The sequence below is a fragment of the Talpa occidentalis genome, unplaced genomic scaffold (assembly GCF_014898055.3).
Source record: "Talpa occidentalis isolate TD23 unplaced genomic scaffold, MPIMG_talOcc4v2.1 talOcc4.7, whole genome shotgun sequence".
In the NCBI taxonomy this organism is placed as follows: domain Eukaryota; kingdom Metazoa; phylum Chordata; class Mammalia; order Eulipotyphla; family Talpidae; genus Talpa; species Talpa occidentalis.
Window position 1 is genome coordinate 84,915,744 of NW_023605083.1, and position 18,485 is coordinate 84,934,228.

Consider the following 18,485-nt stretch of genomic DNA (forward strand, 5'->3'; position numbering starts at 1 on the left):
CAGACGTGTGGCACAGGCAGGCAAGCAATCTCTCTTATCCCCGCCTCAAGGAAAGTACAAAAGATGAAGTCCTACCCCTTTGCTCCTGGGCATCAGACACGCAGGGAGTGTGTTTGCCACTTCTCTCCCCCCCAGAGTTTGTCATGTTTATGGGGCTGGTTTCTTCTCTTTCTGGCAGTATATGCTGCTTGGTAAGTCCCAGGAGATTGTGGGGTTGAGAAACAAGCCAGAACACTGGGGTCAAAATGCCAGGATATGTCCACGAGACGGACATTATTCATTGGTTTCACAGTAAATTTAATCTTTCTTTCCTTCCTTCCTCTCTTCCTTCCTTCCTTGTCCTAGCTTTTCCCATCTGCTGTGGGCTGACGGTGGAGTGACTTGGGGGGTTCCCCTCTGAGTCTGTGCTTTTGGAGCTCGGGGACAGGTGGGCACGTGGCAGTCACCATCCTATCCTCCTGTGGAATGTGGGGTGTGTGGGTTTGGCGCGCTCCCTCCAGCGGGCCAGGGCCTGCCTCAGTGAGCCCAGCACCCTGTAGTTTTATTTCTCCTGAACTGTAAAGAAAATAACAGTTAGGGTAGAACAGAACTCAGAACATGGGTCTTCAAGTCCCCATTTTGCGCATTTGGCTTTTGTTTCTTAGTAGGAAGCGTTAACAGGGATCACTGGTTTGGGGCTCTTGGTAGAACTGACCCCTGCTACTCAGAGGACTGGCCCTGGCGATGAGTTCAGAGACACATGAGCTCTCTGGATGTAGGTCCACCGAGACTGGAATTCTGGAGTGAAAGCTACACTAGCCCCTTGGCCAGTTTGCGTTCAGTAGCACTCACTCGCCATCAGAACAGTCATGGCTAACATGACAGCAGCGGCAGGATCCCAAGAACACACCTCATAAGGCGACCCAGGTTAATGCCCAGGGTGGCGGGTTCCTGCCTTTCCTGTATCTGAGAGCCCGGCAGACACAGGGAGATTCCACTCAGATGCGCAGGAAGTAGAGGATTGAAACTTGAACTCAGACAGGCTGAGGGCGAACCCGAACTCGTCCCTCTGCTAAGTGGCCAAGGCTGCTGGTAGCCCCGTGGCCAGATCCCAGGTTTCCTGTCCTCAGTCTAACACTCCACACTCCAGGCCAGTGCTGGCAAATTTTAATGCTTAGATTGGGAATCTTATTAAAATGCAGATTTTGCTTCAGTGGATCTGGGCTGGGATTTGAGAGTCCACATTTCTGGTAACTTCCCGCCCTCAGCGGCCACTGTTGCTGGTCCATCAGGCACCTGGGAAGTCGCGAGGTCTTTACCTCAGGGTGATCACTGAAGAGCTGGCGATGCTGGGGGGCCTCCCAGTGGGAGGTGTGAAGGGAGGGAAGCAGAGACCAGACCTGCAGAGCCCAGAAACCCACAAAGCAGGGTGGGCTTTGTGAGCAGCTGAGTCACCTTTGAAAACGGTCCCCTGCTTGGATAATGTCACTGGGCCATCTTTGGGTGCACACAAAAGTGTCACTTCCTGACTCCTACCCCCTAGGTTGCCTCCTCTGCTCTGGGCTGGCTGTCTCAGCAAGAATGTGCCAAAACCCCACAATTTACAAAGCAGCCTCAGTGTTGGGGGGCTTCTTCCTACCACTTTAGACATGACAACCTCAAGGCTCAATCAGACAGACAGACACTGGCCCAGGAGCCAGGACCAGCAGAGCTGAGACAGGTAGCCTCTGACCCCCTCACCTGTGCGCTTCCTACCCTGCTTCCTGTTGCTGGACTCCAGGCAAGAGACAGGTCGGACAGCCAGTACCACCCAGCAGCTCACCGCTGGGAACTGCGTGGCTTTTCTGGAGTGAGACATAAGGCTTTGACCCCCACATGCTCTCATCCACCTCTCATTCTCCCCACCCCAGAGGGCTGGGCTAGGCCCTTCCCCGGTCTTCACACCCAGCAAACAGGCTCCTTTTCTTTCTGCAATGGGATCTCACCTATAACGTTGACAGTCACAGCCACGACAATGATGATGATCCCCATGATGATGAAGGTGATGCTGAGCAGCCGGGCCAGGCGGCCCAGCCTCCGGGCTCCATCCAGGTCCCCTTGCTGCACGCTGCTCCGAGACTGTAGAGAGAGGGGCCGGAGACCCCAGGAAGCCATCCTCTGCAGTTCTGCAGGGTGCTACTTGCTGAGGCTTCCAGAACACACCCAGGCCCCATGGCTTCCCACACTCCAGCAGCCCCACTTCCCCAGGGGAGAGGATTTGGGTTCCTCCTAGAGAAGTAGCCTGGGCTCAAGTTGTCCAGATTCTCAGACCCCCAGCCGAGGCTATCTCTCCCTGGCTGGGAACAGCTGGAGCAGAACCAAGCAATGCAGCATCTCCTCTCAGGAAGGGAAGAGTGCTGTAGTGGGGACGGAGGACTGGGAGGATGAACCAGGTCCAGGCCGCACTGAGCTGGTGGGTTTGGATAAACCAGGTACCTGGAGATCCCAGCCCAAGGCTCAGCCCCACTGGCTTCCTGAGGCAAACTGGGGGCTTTTCCTCCAGCCCAATGGGCCAGCCTCTTGTCATGTGTGACCCATCTCTGGCTACTTTTTAAAAACCACTGGTACTCCCTCCCTCTAGGAGCCTCATCCTGTTCAGCCAGAAAGGGGAGGCATCTTGGGTTTAACCAGGAAGGCTGGGGATGAGATAGAGCCACACACAGCTGCACAGGGGCCCTGCTTGGTATTTCACTTCTTCTCAGGGAGCTTGGTTTTCCTTGGCTCCATTTAATTTGGTGAAATCTGGGCATGTGAGGGTAGAGTTGAGTAGTTTAAGGACAAAGAGGAGGGGCCCTGAGGTTACTCAATAGGAGGTGTGTCCCCACTAATAATGAATTTTCTGAAAAAGAAAGTTATGGATCCCATTTACAACCACATCAAAATAATAAAATACTTAATAAATTTAAGGAGGTGAAAGACTATTTCTGTAGTTTCTGAAAACTATAAGACACTGGTGAAAGGGGCTGTGTTTCCATGGAGGCCTCTCTCCCCAAGCCTCTACTCTCAAGACCTCAGGCCTAGTTGATTTTCTGGATTATTTGAGGCTCCTGAGTTCAGCATGGAAATGCAGTCCAGTACCTTGATGATAAGAGTGACTGAGCCTTTACTTTGTGCCTGGCCGCCTGCTAAGTGACCCTTCCCTCTCTGTTCTCTTGATGCCACACTTCTCTTCACCTTTCAGAAATCTACCTGACCCTCCACCCCCACCTGGTGGGTCCCTGTTCCAGAAAACCATGAGGTCAAACTCACTTTGTCCCAAACTGTAGTTCCTGCTGCTCAGATCTGTTCTGTCTTGAGCTCCTCCTTCCATTTGCTCACACTCGAGCTTATGGCAACAGCCTAGAATGCCTCCCTTTGGTGGCCATTCCTCTCCTGTCCCCCCTACCAATCAGCATCCTGTCCTAGCCAGTTCTCTTGGACTCTCCTCTCTCTAGCTCCTCACATCTGCCCTCGTTCCAGGTGCCACTTCTTACTGAAGCCATGAAAACATCTTCCTGAAGATTCCCCACCCCACTCCAAACTCTATTCTCCATTCTCCTCCCCATAAGACCATCTCATTTGGCAGAAAATTATGCTAAGCACCGTACTCAGCCCCCAGGCTACAGGAGCATGCTGGAGAGTCCAGTTCCCCTGCTACAGAGCTTCCAGCCTGGTGAGGGAGGCTGGTCTCCATCATGTGACACAATAGTAAAATTGCAACTGTGGGTATGTTACAAAGGAGAGGCACCTGTTACCATGACAGCTTAGCTTACAAAAGGGGAGATTTGGGGAACAGTTCCTGGAGTAAGGACAAATGGATTGAAATGTGGAGGATGAATAAGAATTAAATGTTTTTTTTTTTTTTTCAAAAGAAAAAAAAGTGTTCCAAGTAGAAAGAACAGTGTGTATAAAGATCCAGAGGGGCATCCTGCAGGGTAATTACGCACACCTTCCATAAATCATTGTTAAATAAAGGACAAAGGCCAATGTGGCTGGAGTTGAGAAAATGAGGAAGCAGGTAGGGCTTAGAAGTGGGTTGATCCAGTCAGGCAGGGATCTGCCCACCAGAAGATTTGGTCCTTATCCCAGAAGCAGTGGGAGCTAGTATGTGAAGCTGGGGGATGGGAAATAGTCCAAATCCTCTCCATCCTTCAAGGGCTGGCGCTAAGACCATCTCCTCTGTGAAGCCCACCATGACTGTGCTACTTCCACTAGAGCAGTAATAATCCCTCACATTATTTGAACATCTACCTTGTGACAGGAACTATGTTAAGTGCTTGCCATCTATTAGAACATTTTTCCCCCTGATACTTCTGAGGCAGGCGTTGTTATTAGCCCATTTTATAGGTGAAGCTGGAGCATAGGGCACCATGCAGATATGGTAAGAGAAATCACTAGAGAAGTGGGGAAATGGCAGATCAAGAAGGGCCCCAACTGTCATGCAAAGGAATCTTGGTCCTATAAGCGTTAAAGAATTAATGAAGATTTGCAAGTGGGGACATAACTGGATTTGCATTTTGGGGACCATCTCTGTGGTGACGGTGTGGATCAGAGTGCTGGGCATTTGGGAGATGACAGATTCAAGACTTAAACTAAGTAGAAGGTTGAGAAAGGAATTAGGATTTGAGAAGTTATGAGGAGAGTATCCAGGTATTCTCTGCTCATATCAAAGGGTACGTGGGAGAGGGATGTGACTGGGATCCAGGTTTCTGGCATGGACAATGGATGAGGGGAAGTTCCTTTCCTCGAGCGGGAGGGAGAGAGACCATGCATCACTGAACTCGTTCAGGCAGAGGAGGCTGAGCACTGTGAATAGACAGACACAGTTGGATAAACAGGTCGGGGCCCAGGAGTCATCAGCCTGTGGACGGCAACTGGAGCTCTGGGCGCAGATGAGGTCACTCGGGGAGATAGCAGCTGGGAGACGAGGTTCACAGATGGGCCTATGGGAGACATCAAATCGTGAAGGTGGAGGGGAGGGCTGGGGAAAGAAGCCTGCAAGGGAGACCACTGAGGGGTGGCAAGTGGCAGGGGAGAATCATCCCAGAAGTCCAAGATGGAAAATCTCAAGAAGGAAGGAGTGCCGACGGCACCGCCTCATGCATGGCCGTAAAGCAAGATGAGGACTCAGCTGCTGATAATGACTAGTGACAGCGAGACGAGATGGACGATCTTGATGAGGAAGTTTCAGTGCAGTGAGGGAAGAGAAATCAGAATGGAGGGACATGACGAATGAGGGAGAGATGAGGAAGTTAGATGCAAGTGGAGCCAGCTCTTAGAAGCTCAGCTGCCAGGCCTCCCTGGTGGCACGGGGGTTAAAATCTCAGCACCATCAAGCTATCACCAGCCACTTTGTAGTGAGTTTGATCCCCTGACAGGGAGGTGACCCACATGGCGCAGCAGACCTCTCCTGTCTCCCCCGCTGCTCCCCTCAGCAGTGTATCTCAGTCGATCCACCTGTTCTGCTCCCCACCCTGTCTCTGGTGAGTCCCCTTACCCCTGCACCTCTGGCCTGCACCCCAGTTCTAGTATGCATAAATACATAAAAATTAAAAATCTTTAAAAAAAAAAAAAAGCTCAGCTGCGGATGGAGGAGGAGCGTGATGGCAGAGGAGATACAACTGGTTGAGGCATATCGAGGATTTCTTCAAGACAGGAGAGAAAAGGTCCATCAAAGGGGGAGTGAGTGACTAGACCAAGGAGTGATTGGTGTCATGCTGTTTCCTGGCAGCAGAGAGGCATGTATCAGCTGTGGGGCCCTGGGCAAATGGCTTATCTCTTTTATGCCTCAATTTGCTCATCTGTAAAAACAGAACCTACTTCATTGGCTTGTGGTGGGATTGGATGAGATGATACAAGTAGGGGACTTAGCATGGTGCCCTGGCAATAGTAAGTGCTCAATAAATAGTATAATGTAATATCTGTGTTGTTATGGGAGATTTTCTTCCCTCCAATGCCCAATAGGCATTAGGTTGGTGAAGGACAAAGAATCATAACCATCAACTCCAGCAGAGGAGGGAGACCCTGTTCTAGGAGGAAAGCCTATTGGGCGGGTCTTGGTGAAATTACTAATCGCACCCCTCTCACTTTCAGAGGTGTCCCAGTTAGGATATTAATTATATGACAGTATGTCCGGAAATCTACCATTCTTCCTTTTTCTTTTTTTTTTTAAGATTTATGTATTTATGCATACAAGAACTGGGGTACAGGTCAGAGATGTGGAGTGGGGGGGTGAGAGCATTCACCAGAGACAGAGTGGGGAACAGAACAGGTGCTGCTGAGGGGAGCAGTGGGTAAGAGAGGAGAGGTCTGCTGTGCCATGTGAGTAGCTCCCTGGCCAGGACTCGAACTCATGCTGCATTGGCTGGCAATAGCTTCATAGCTATAACCCCTACACCACCAGGGAGGCCCCTCGTGCAACCTCTTTCTTAGCTTTAAAATCCAAACCTGGTGACATAGTTCCGCATGAAAGAAATATACTTTTGTGCCTCAGTGCCTTTGCATGTGCTGCTTCTGCAGGAATGCCTTTCTTTGTTACCATATCGCAACCTCAATATGGCGCTGCAGAAGCTGCGGGCAGCTTTGCAACCCAGCGCTGAACCGCTGTGCCACCGGGGAGGCCCTCCTCCACATTCTTAAGAGTCACCTGCAATAAAACTTTTTTTGGTCCCCACACAATTATTCTTCTCCTCCTCAGGGCTCCCACAGCATCTTGCTTCACTCTTTTTCTCCCTTACCACCTTGCTTCATTATTTCTTACAGCCAAGTCTGTCTCTTTCTCTAGACTGTAAGCTCCTTGAAGGTTGGGGCCATGCAGCCTCCATTTTGGTATCCCTCATAGGTGACCTAGGGACAGACCCTGTTAGGGATTCAACAAATGTTTGAGGAAGTAAAGAATGAAAGGAGAGAGAAAAAGGATGAAGAGTCTGTTTTCTAACCATTGAACTTAGCCAAGTTCAAATTTTATAGAAGATTCATGAAAAAATTAGAGCAATAGTTCCTATAAGAAAGATATCTGGCATCTGGGTTGTGGTCCCACCCACTAACCCTTGCTACCTGCAGCTCCCTGTATGGCCAGCCCAGGCCACCGACCTCAAGACTTCAACACCAAGGGAACCTTGGGAGGAAGAGGGGGAAACATACAGAAAGGCTTCAGGGATTTCCAGGAACTTTGACTTTAGACATTCTGGGACCACCTTGAATTCTTACCAAAGGACTCCATCTCTGCAGTAAGCAGGGGGTGCAGAGCGAGGGGCGCAGGGTTTGAGATGAGTCCTGCCACCCACACCCTTCCCAGAGTATACTCATGTGTGCAATAAGAAGTGAGAACCATGGAGAGAGGTACACATCCGGTGACTTGGGTATGAGAGATGGGGAGGGGAAGGGAGGGGTCATTTCTTGATCACACTAAGCTCCATCTCTCTCCTTTATCCAAAGAGCCATCAGCCTCTGCAACCCAGCCATGACTGTTTTTTCAAGCCTGAGAGATATCACTGGGGGAAATGCACTAGGATTGACCAGATGGAACAGAGCTGACCTGACTGCAGCCACTTGGTTGCAGCAGGCTGTACAGACGCTATCCAATGTAAAGCTCACACTGCCCTGGAAGTCTTAGTTTTCTCATCTGCAAGATGGAGGGGAAATAGCTATGAAGAGAACCCAAGTGTTTCACCCCTAGAGGAACAAGTAGTATCTCCCGCCCCGGGGAATGATGGGAGTGTCCAGTGAACTAAGCAGGCTCCCAGAAGAGAGGAGATAACTGGGCACATCCAGCAATGCTCCCCATGTAGAGTCCCCCCATTCCCAAGGGGGCAAGCTAGTGTAGTAGGTAGGATCGTGAGTGCTGCCTGCAGGCATCCATCTGACCCTGGGGTTCCCAGTCACTAGCAGGCTATATTACATCTCCTGCTTCTGTGTTCCCATCTGTAAAATATGAATAATAACATTATCTGGACCTCATAAGGCAACAGTCTAGATTAACCAAGTTAATGTACACACAGAATTTGGATGTGAGCCTAACATTTAGCAAGCATGCAGTGAATGTTAGTAGTATTAGCCCTCAAATGGGGCTCCCTCAGGTCCCTTCCCCCTGGCTACTAACAGTCCCCTGTGGAAATTCATTTCCACAACAATACTGCACCTGTCATCACCCCATCTGGTTCTTCCTCTGAAATCCCAACCCCCAGCATCTCACTCACCCACTCAAGCTCACAGTACCTAACCTACCCTCCCCAGGCCTCAACTCTCAGTCTGGCATTCTTCTGTGCCGCCTGGTCCTGTCCTCGTGGAAGCTCTGTCATACCCAGCCGGGGGTCAGCCCAATGCTGACGGCAGGACAAACAGTCTACCAGGCAGACTGAAACAACTCAGACTCTGGGTTTGTGCCTCAGCAAAGCCCTCAGGTCACTGAGTTCTCTGTCCCTGATTATGTCTACTCTCCTCAGTCACCAGGAGCCTACATCTCAACGAGAGGCCATGGCTGGAGGCATGGAGACCACACAGCAAGAATTCACTTCTTTTTCTTTGAGCATTTCTATCTACTTCTGCCTTCATGTCCTCTCCTGCAGGCTCCTGGGGAGGGGAGTCCTTCTTCTGGATGATCTTCAGGCCCACCAGCCCCCTCTCTCCTCACTGCTCGAGCCTCTCCACCCGCAAAGTCGCCAGGTGCCTATAAATGGCCAAGTCACTGGACACTCCCGCCCTTGCTGCATCTGCATTTGACCTCTGCCTCCCACTTCAAACTCGTTCCTTCCTAGGTGACTCTCCCTCTTTTATAGCTTTCTTCTGACCTCCTGGAATCTTTTCAGAGCCCCTTTCTGTCCACTTCTGCTTATCCCTTAAATGTTTAAGGTTCTCAAAGCTCTAAGATAGCAATATTTTTGAGTTGGATAACCAGGAGTCTAGAGAAATTCTTAACAGCTTTTGACAATTCACTCGTTAGTGCCCTCCTTTGTAAGCCACTGCTTAGTTCAGGCCTTTGTCACCCTTGCCCGGACTATCTCAAACACCTCCTCGGGGGTCCTCCTGTCCCTAGTCCTGCCTGCTCTAGCTCGTTTCCCACAATACAGTTGAGTGTTGGTTTAAAATATGAACTGACTCCATCCACCTCTGCTTAAAAATTGCCAGGGAGTCCTCATAGTCTCTAGGACAAAACCACAATTCCTGGAGCAGGCCCTGTCTGCCTAACAGACCATGTCTTATCCATCTGCTTCCCACGTACCAAGCATGGCATCCGGGTCATGAAAGAGGCACATTCACCCATGAGGTGTCAGTCATCCTCTACACTTGGCTCCCTCCACATCAGTAACTTGCGACTCCAGTGAAAAGTGGACTGGATGATAGGTGTATGTTACCAACTCTCACAAGGTTTCCAGAAAACCCTCCTGCCCCTTGTCATGATCTCAGTCTAGGCTTCTTCATCTCATCTTTTGCCTACAAATACCAGGCACCAAGGGACCCCTCAGCTCCTCTTTTCCCCCTTTACCAGACCAGCCAACCAAAATAGACATTTAACCACATTCCTTTCTGGCTCCAAACCCTGTCATGTCAAGTGAAAGCAGCCAGTTTCAATGGACCACCTATATGGTAAGATACCATTTGTAAGAAATGTCCAGAAGAGACAAATCCCTAGAGACAGAAGAAGGTCAGTGGTTTCCTAGTTCTGGCCAGCACTGGGCGGAAGGGAGTAGCAAAGGGGACAGGTTTCTCCTGGAGTGAGGAAAATGTTCTTTGGTTGACTATGTTTATGATTGCACTATCAGTGACTATGCTAAAAATTACTGTAGTGTACACAATAGGTAGGTGAATTGCATGACATGTGAGTTACATCTTGAAGCTATAAAAAGAACAGACCTATGATGACTTCCCATCCCCCACTAGGGAGACACTTGGGGGCCACTAAGTACAACCACCATGCACCAGCACTCACTACATGTTAGTGTTCTTCTTAAACACATTGTGTACTTCTTTTCTCCTCACACAGCTCCTCTGTAATGTAGGTGTTAGGGCGACACCCATTTTGCAGAGGGAATATTGCGGAGAAGAGGCGTTTGGAGTGACTGGCCTGGGTCACCACACCTCGTGGTTGGTCTAGCACAGGCGAATCTTGCAATGTGGTGTGAGGATCTGTTTACAGTTTCTCCCCACTGGACTGGAGGCTCCAGGGAATTAGTGGTGATGTCTGGCTTAGCATCTTGCCCTGCCCTGGGCCCAGTGAGTGTCACACCGGATTCAAGAAGCTTAGAAGGACATAGAAATGTACTGAGGGTGGGTGAGGGAGTCTCACAGCCTTGGGCCCAGGTCCCTTTAACAAAGGTAGTATCTACGCAGCCTGTGCCTACCACCCCCTCCAGGAGCTGGAGTCTAGCAACTGGTTTCTCTTGGGCCCTGGTGTGGTTTCCCTCCCCAAAGCCTGTCTTCTCTCCCGGGGCCTTTTCCTGTAACCAAGAGGTTGTCCCTGCCCAGAGCCACTGGCTCACCCCCGGGCCTGGCTTTGCCTCCACCTGTCCCCAAGTGCCACAGGCTGCACAGGAAGCTCCTCGAAGGCCCCACCCTGGGCCCTGCGCAGTCCCAGCTCTTGTGCCATGCCCAGTCCTTCAGACTCAAGCCTACCAGACTCTCCTGGGGTCCTGAGAGGGGTGCTAGATTTCATGGGGGTTGGGGAAGGCATCCTTGGCTGGAGACTGGGCCTCAGTGGAGGAAATAGGGGCTTTCTCAGAAGACAACCTGAGGGCAGCAGAAATGGCCACAGCTCCTGGGGGCTCAGGGATATATGACTCAGCAGTGGAGTAGCTCCTGAGGGAACCACACAATGTCTCCCCACGCAGTTCTCTGGCCCTTGCCAGCCTGGGGCAGGCAGTCCTGGCCCTTCTCCTAGCCTCATTCTGAGAGCTACTGCCATGTCCAGTCTCTCTCTCCCCGCTTCCCTTCCTGCACCTCATAAGTCACTTGCCAACATCTACAGACATTTTCTGTAAGTAGCTCTATCCTAATGTCTGTGCTTGGATTTAGGGACAAGTTAGGACAATTTACCCAAACTTACAGCGCAAGAGTGTGAGAAGTAAAAACTAGCAACATGCCCCTCCTTGACGAGGACAGCCATGCCCTCTGACACCCATGGTTTCCAGACATGTAGTCCAGACTCCCCCTAGCCTGAAGACAAATACTGAGAGCAGGCAACCACCTCCAAGACATAGAAGGCCACAGAAAGAACTGCAACTCTCCACTCTTCATGGGCCCCTTGAGGGAGCCAGGCCCCAGGGGCCTCAGAGTGTAGCAGGGAGACCACTGCCTGCTCTTGGAAACGGAGAGGCAGGTGTAGAAACCCCAGGTGGTACTGGGGTGGGGCAGGGGGAACAGGCTCCCTTTCTGAGAATTTGGGGCCCTGGGACCCCATGCTGGCTGTGATCTCTGCTGATACCCAGTCCCACTGAGCAATGACTCCTTGGGACAATTGCCCTGTCCACCAAGGGTAGGACCCCACCCTGGCTGTCCTGCAGTGCAGGATTTGGCTTCAGTAATCTCCCTCCCCAGCAGAGATGTGTACAAAGTCAAAGTGGGATGCCCAGGAGCTGAGTTAGAGGAGGACACACACAAGCCCTCCCGGCCCTGAGCCCCTCTCCAAGGAGGCGCAGCAGGTCAGGGGGGACAGGAATCTTCCCCCAAGTACCCAGCACCCAGCTCTCTTTTCTCTACACCCTAGGTGTCTGCCAGGGGAACATGCCTGCCAACCCCTGGGTCCAGCCCCTACTCCTGGAACCAAGGGCAGAACTTACCATGATAGAAAAGATGAGGGGGATGAGGTTGAGGGGCCAGACAGGGCAGAAGCAAGAGGCAATGGCAAGGATGAGGTAATCTTTGGGAACTTCTCGGTCCTGGGCATCAGAGACAGAGACAATGGAGGATGCCCGCCTCGAGCTGACCCGAGAGAGTGAGCGGGAAAGTGGGGCGTCCTGGTGCCCCTCAGATACCACCTTGAAGGGCAGGCCATGGCCATTCTGCTCCAGATCCAGAGACCCAGAGAGGGACTTGGACAGCTTCAGGGGCTTGTCATCCTTGACCTCCACCTTAGTGAGGAGTTTCTCCATCTCGGGCAGATCCAGGGGTGAGGCGGCAGAGCCCAGCTCCTGTGCTGGAGGAAACTGAGGCTGCCCAGGGTTGGCCATGTTGATCTGGATCTTGGGCTGCTCCAACAGGCTGGGAAGAGGGGCTCCAGAGGGACCTCAGCGTACCATTCCTCAGCCCAGACCGGGTGTCTACAGCTCAGGGGCAGAAGTGCACCCCAGGGGAGCAAGGCCAGATGAGGGCAGAGAGGGTCAGCTTCTCCAGGCCTGATAAGTTCTGATGCTGCTGGGCCCTGCTGCTGCCAGCGCAGAGTTCCAGGAATCTGGAGCCTTCAGCTTTGTTCAAGTTTGAAGCCAACTTTGCTGGTGCTGCTGACTGCAGGAGATGGGCGGGGAACCAACAGCCAGCTCCCAGCACAGAGAACACTCCTCTTCTGAGTGAGGCTCCAGTTAGGCAGAGAGGCTGTGTGTGTGTGTGTATGTGTGTGTGTGCGCGCGTGCGTGCGCGCGCGCGTGCACACGCGCCACACAGTCGCCCTCCCTCCCGCCCTGCCCTCATCAGAGATGCTTTTCCTTTTCAATTCCCCCTCTCCCCAGAGAACAGCCCAGCAGTATCCTGCCTCAGCCCAGGCCAGCCCCGCCCCGCCCAGCCCTGCCCAGAGGGACGTGGGCCAACTTCTCATTTCCATTGAGATCCCAGGACCTGCTCCTCAGGGCTGGGGGCTCCAGAGGGGGAAAAAGACAAAGTGGGTCACAAAGGGGTGTGTCTTCAACTCTCCTGAGAAAAGGAGCCCTCAGCTTTTCTTCTCTGGAGCAAGCTCCTTTTTCCTTCTATCTGTTGGGAAATTCAGGCCCTGGACCTGTCCTAACACATCTGACCCTGACCTCCAACTCCCAGAAGTGGACAGGCCACAGAGCCTGGCTTCTGGCTCCAGGAGGGAGGAGGTGCTCCAGTGTGGCCCTGGAGGATCCTGGAGGAACCTAAAGTCTCTCTGAACGGGTTTCTGATCAGCTCACTAAGAGGTGGGTCGGAGGGGTGTTGTGGAAGGTGTGCTGAGCCCATCTCATGCCCATCAGAGTTTTTCTGTGGTTCTGAAGAGCAGGGAAAGAGAGGAATGCCTCAGAGCTCTGAGGGCTTGGGGTCTGGCCACTTGCCCTCTCTTGCTTCCTCTCTTTGCTCTTTCTTATGTCTCCCCCTCTGTTCCTGCCTCCTTCTCTGCATCCCTTTCTGTGCCCCCCACCCATCCTTACAGTGTTTTGTAAGGGTGACCCGTAACCACCAGGACACAGTGTGGTTTGAAGGAGGGTGTAGAAAATAACTTAAAATTCTAGGGTCATATATGAGAGTGGCTCAGAAGTTAGAGATGGAAGGGATCTCAGAATTGTGGAGGTCAAATCCTTTGACACAACAAATTAGGAAACAGAGGCTTGGAAATGAGAAGAAACTAGTCCAATTGATACTGAACACCGGCCTTAGTTTCCTTCAGCCAATAAAAGGAAACAGTTTGAGAAGGAAAGTAGTTTAATTTTCAACAAACTGAGGAGGGCAGTAGACACGTTTCTGGAAGACCACGTGCTGCTCTTTGGCCCAGGACAAGGGTATTTGTACAAAGGAATAAAACAAAAGGAAGATGGCAAGGCCAGCTTGCTTTGTTAACACCTGCTGTTTAACTTCCATAGATGTTTGACTTCCTTATCACTCTCGTAGGGATATCCTTCCTTTTCCTGAAAATGCAAGAAGACAAACATGTTAAATGCAATAGATAGGAATGCTTCTCTGATGGGCAGAAGAGAGACCTGTCCTGTTTCACTGCATCGCCAGTCTGTATTCCAGTTAGACATTAATCCCTGGTTCAAGCCCAAGGGCTGTTTTGAAGCAATGACTGTGGGTTGTGTATCAAACTGGTTTCATAATGCTGTTTCCAGCAAGGGTGGGGCCGAGGTGAAGTGGGAGTATGACCCTGCAGAGAAAATAGAGAACTGGTCACCAAGGGAAAGAAGGACAGCAGTGAAGGGAACAGGCTAGGGCCGGTGGGAGCCAAGAAAGCTGGGAGGCTACCTGGAGGCAAGTACACTTCAAAATGCATGGGTTTGGGTCTCCCTGGTGGCGTCGGGGTTAAGTTTCAGAATTCTCACCTATCCCACTGCAGCGTGAGTCCATCCATCCCCAGGCAGGGAGCTGACCCACAAGGTGCGGCAGACCTCTCCTGACTCACCCGCTACTCCCCTCAGCAGTGTATTTCAGTCGATCTGCCTGTTCTGCTCCCCACTATGTCTCTGGTGAATCCTCTCAACCCCCGCACCTCTGGCCTACACCCCAGTTCTTTCACAAAATAAAAAAATGTGTGGGTCTACCATAAAATATGTAGAAGAAAACATAGGCAAAACACTCCATGACAGGGCCTCCCCTGGTGGCGCAGCCATTGAGCGCTGGATTGCAAAGCTGCCCACAGCCTCTGTAGCGCCAGTTCGATCCCCGGCTGCTCCCCGGCCACCAGAGGAGGGTCCCACATGGCGCGCAGACCTCTCCTGCCGCCCACTGCTCCCCTCAGCAGTGTACTTCGGTCCTTCTGCCTGCTCTGCTCCCCGCTCTGGCTCTGGTGAATTCTCTCACCCTCCCGCGCTTCTGACTGTACCCAGTGCTTGTATGAATAAATAAATAAATCTTAAAAAAAAAAAAACAAACACTCCATGACAAAGGCTTCAGAGCTATCTTTGTGAACTTGTCTCCAACTGCAAGCAAAATAAAAAGAATGTAAACAAATGGGACTATATCAAACTGAAAGGCTTCTGCACGGTGAAAGAAACTACCACTAAAACAGCAACAACAACAAAACATTGTCCTGAAATTTGCACATCATATATCTGACAAAGGCTCGATACATAAGATCTCTAAGAACTCATACAACTCAACAAAAAGAAAACAAGTCACCCAATTAACAAAGAGCTAAAAGTACACTTCTCTAAAGAAGATATACAGACTGCAAATAATGAAAAAAATGTTTAGCATCACTTGTCATCAGGGAAATGCACATCAAAACCACAACGAGATCCCATCTCATGCCTGTGAGGATAGCCCATATCGAAAAGACCAGAGGACCTCCCCGGTGGCTCAGCAGGTTGAGCACCGTGCTGTGAAGCTGTCCACAGTCTCTGCAGCACTGGTTCAATTCCTGGCCGGCCAGGGAGATTCCTACATGGCATGGCAGACCTCTCCTGCCTTGCCCACTGCTCCCCTCAGCAGTGCTTTCGGTCCATCTGCCTGTTCTGCTCCCTGCTCTGTCTCTGGCCTCCCTCCCAAGACTCTGGCCTGTACCCCAGCTCTTGTATAAATAAAAATAAATCTTTAAATAACTAAATACCAGAAACAAGTGCTGGTGAAGGTGTGGAGAAAAGGGGACCCTCTTATACTGGTGATGGGGATATAGACGGCTCCAGTCCCTATGCAGAACAGTGTGGCACTTCGTTAAAATATTAAAGATGGATCTGCCATAAGACCCAACAATTCTGCTCCGAGGTGTCCACCTGAACAATATAGGAACACTAATTTGAAAGGAAACATGCACTCCTATGTTCACTACAGTACTGCTTACAGTCCAAAAACAGATGGTATCCAAAACAGGTATCCAAAAACAGATGAGTGCATCAGGAAGCTGTGGTATATATACACAGTGGAATACTACTTAGTTATTAAAAAAAAGATAAACTCTTGCCATTTGTGACAACATGGATGCTAAGCAATATAAATTAGAAGGAGAAAGACAAATACCAGATGGTGCCACTTTAATTAGGAATATAGAAAAGCAAAACAAAGGGTCAGATGAAGCCAAACTAACAACAAGCCCTAGAAATATGATGGTAGAACTGAGCCTGGAGGTTGTGGGGGGTGGGGAGAGAACAAAGTAAGGAGGAAGCACAATGGACTACGGGGATGGACTGTGGGTGCTGTAGTGGTGGGAGTGGTGTGGTAACAACACTTTAAGGGGGAGATGCTATACTTCTAAAACACAAACAACACTGTAAACCAATGTTAGCGCCATTTAAAAAAAGTGTGGGGGCCTCCCTGGTGGTGCAAGGGGTTAAGCACCACACTATGAAGTAAACCGCAGCCTCTGCAGCATGAGTTCGATCCCCGGCTGGCTAGGGAGCAACCCACATGGCGAAGCAGACCTCTCCTGTCTCACCCACTGCTCCCCTTAGCAGTGTATTTCAGTCAGTCTGCCTGTTCTGTTCCCCACGCTGTCTCTGGTGAATCCTCTTACCCCCTGGCATCTGCCCAATAGAAATATTATGTGAGCCACCTTCTTAATTTGTTATTTTCTAGTTAGATACATTTTGGAAATGTAAAGACATAGTTGACATTACTTTTAATGTTTTATTTAGCCCAATAGACCCATAATACTATCATTTCAACATATAATTAATAGACAAAGGATTGTTGAGATAGATATTTTACATTCTTTTTTTTTTGTTGTTGTTGTTCTGTTTGAAATCCTCTACAGCATGAGTTCGATCCCCGGCTGGCTAGGGAGCAACCCACATGGCGAAGCAGACCTCTCCTGTCTCACCCACTGCTCCCCTTAGCAGTGTATTTCAGTCAGTCTGCCTGTTCTGTTCCCCACGCTGTCTCTGGTGAATCCTCTTACCCCCTGGCATCTCTGGCCTGTACCCCAGCTCTTGTATGCATAAATAAATATCTCTGAAAAAAAGTGTGGGTATCTGCGAGCCCCTTGACTCTAAGTCAGTATCCACCTGGACAGAATCTCATGTTACAAACTGGAATCTGGCCCTGTAGGGGAGGAACCCAGACCCTCTACAGGGCCTACAACAGCCCATCCAATTCCAGAGGGTCTAGCTAAATGCTGAGAGTTGAGATGTGGCTGGTCCAAGGTGAAGAGTAGTCTAAGTATAAAGCACACACTGGATTTCAAACAGAACAACAACAAAAAAAAAAGAATGTAAAATATCTATCTCAACAATCCTTTGTCTATTAATTATATGTTGAAATGATAGTATTATGGGTCTATTGGGCTAAATAAAACATTAAAAGTAATGTCAACTATGTCTTTACATTTCCAAAATGTATCTAACTAGAAAATAACAAATTAAGAAGGTGGCTCACATAATATTTCTATTGGGCAGAGCTGGCCTAAAAGGCAGAATGACTCTGACACAAAGGGTTTTTTTTTTTTTTTACTTAATAAAAACGCTAAGAGAAAAGAAAAAGTCAAGAGACCCCTGCAGTGGTCCCTGGCCATAGGGTTGCCAGGCTAAGCTGGGATTCTAGGACTTGGAAACCCAGGTTCGCTCAGCCGCTGAAGGATGCTGGGCTCACAGCGCCCTCTAGTGGCCCGTGGTGATGAAGGGAATAACCAGAGGCGGGATTGGGGACCAGGGAGAGGCAGAGGAGGGGTGAGGCTGAAAGGGCTTCTGGTGAGGATCTGGGGCTGGTGAACTCACCCCTACCAGCTGCTTCTGTCCCAGTATGCAGTTGCTACCTCTTCCCACCCCTAGTTTAGGTCTTCAGTGGAGACCCACGAGCCACATTCGTCACACAGAGTTGGGTTTGGCTTGCAGAGTGCTGACTCAAACTATTTTTATAAAATCCATTTCACACAAAAATAGGGTTTCAGACTTTTAATAGCTGTGGGCTTATTTTCTTCAGAGCAGCAAACATCTGGGTCAGTTACAGCCTTGAGAAGACCGACCTTGCGCTTCTCCCCAACCCCAGCTTCACACTCCTGCCTTCCTCAGGGTTCTGAACTTTTGAGTGCCAGCCACTAGACAGGTGGGTGAGCCTCGTTCTGTTTGACAGCCAGATCTGGTGAGGAAAGTCAAGAGACTGAAGAAAGCCCTTCCCCTCTCCTTCTTACTTCTTCACTGCTCTCTAAGGCCCTGGTGTAAGCCCGGCTCCCTAGTCCACTGCAGTTGAGACTGGCAGTCACAGCTGGATGGATGAACCATGGGAAGGTGAAGGCACCAGCCAAGTGCTGGGCATGTGTCCACACTGACACTGTCCCATCGGCAGCCTGAGGGTGTCCATTGTGGGATGCAGGGAAGCAAATGCAGAAGAATAGGCAAATTTGAGCCAAATCCTTGGAGAGAAGTAAAAAGCCTCCTCAGATCTGTGCCCCATAATCCTTTCGTTACAGGGCAGGGTGAGGGGCACCCCAGAACCCCCAAATCTGCCCACTCTAAAGAGGTTCTGCCATCCACTGCATCAAGACAAAACATACCCTAGTGTATAAGACCTTTAACGGAAAGGAATTTTAATACAATTAGTGTGCAATAAAGAAAAGGCAAATATTGTAGTTTCCAAATCAAGCACCCGAAGTTATCCATCCTCTCGTGGGTAAAAGCCCAGCCAAATAGGGTTGGCCCAAAGCAGGGCCACTGGGGCCTGAAAGCCTGTCACAAGTCTAAGGG

The 18,485-nt window shown here is 50.4% G+C and overlaps 1 protein-coding gene across 2 annotated transcripts; it reads right to left on the reverse strand.

The window, feature by feature from the left end:
* Positions 1 to 265: 265 nt before the first annotated feature.
* TRARG1 (trafficking regulator of GLUT4 (SLC2A4) 1) lies at positions 266 to 12,161 on the reverse strand. Of its 2 annotated transcripts, XM_037493907.2 has the most exons (3): positions 11,772 to 12,161; positions 1,965 to 2,097; positions 266 to 555 (listed from the first exon to the last, which is right to left on the reverse strand). In XM_037493907.2, exons 1-3 carry the CDS (start codon positions 12,159 to 12,161, stop codon positions 542 to 544), a joined length of 537 nt encoding a protein of 178 aa, XP_037349804.1. In that variant the 3' UTR covers positions 266 to 541. The 2 variants fall into 2 exon arrangements, 1 of the variants encoding a protein (XP_037349804.1); XR_005121987.2 differs by lacking the exons at positions 266 to 555; positions 11,772 to 12,161 and adding an exon at positions 3,268 to 3,671 and having other exon boundaries at positions 2,060 to 2,097.
* Positions 12,162 to 18,485: the final 6,324 nt, after the last annotated feature.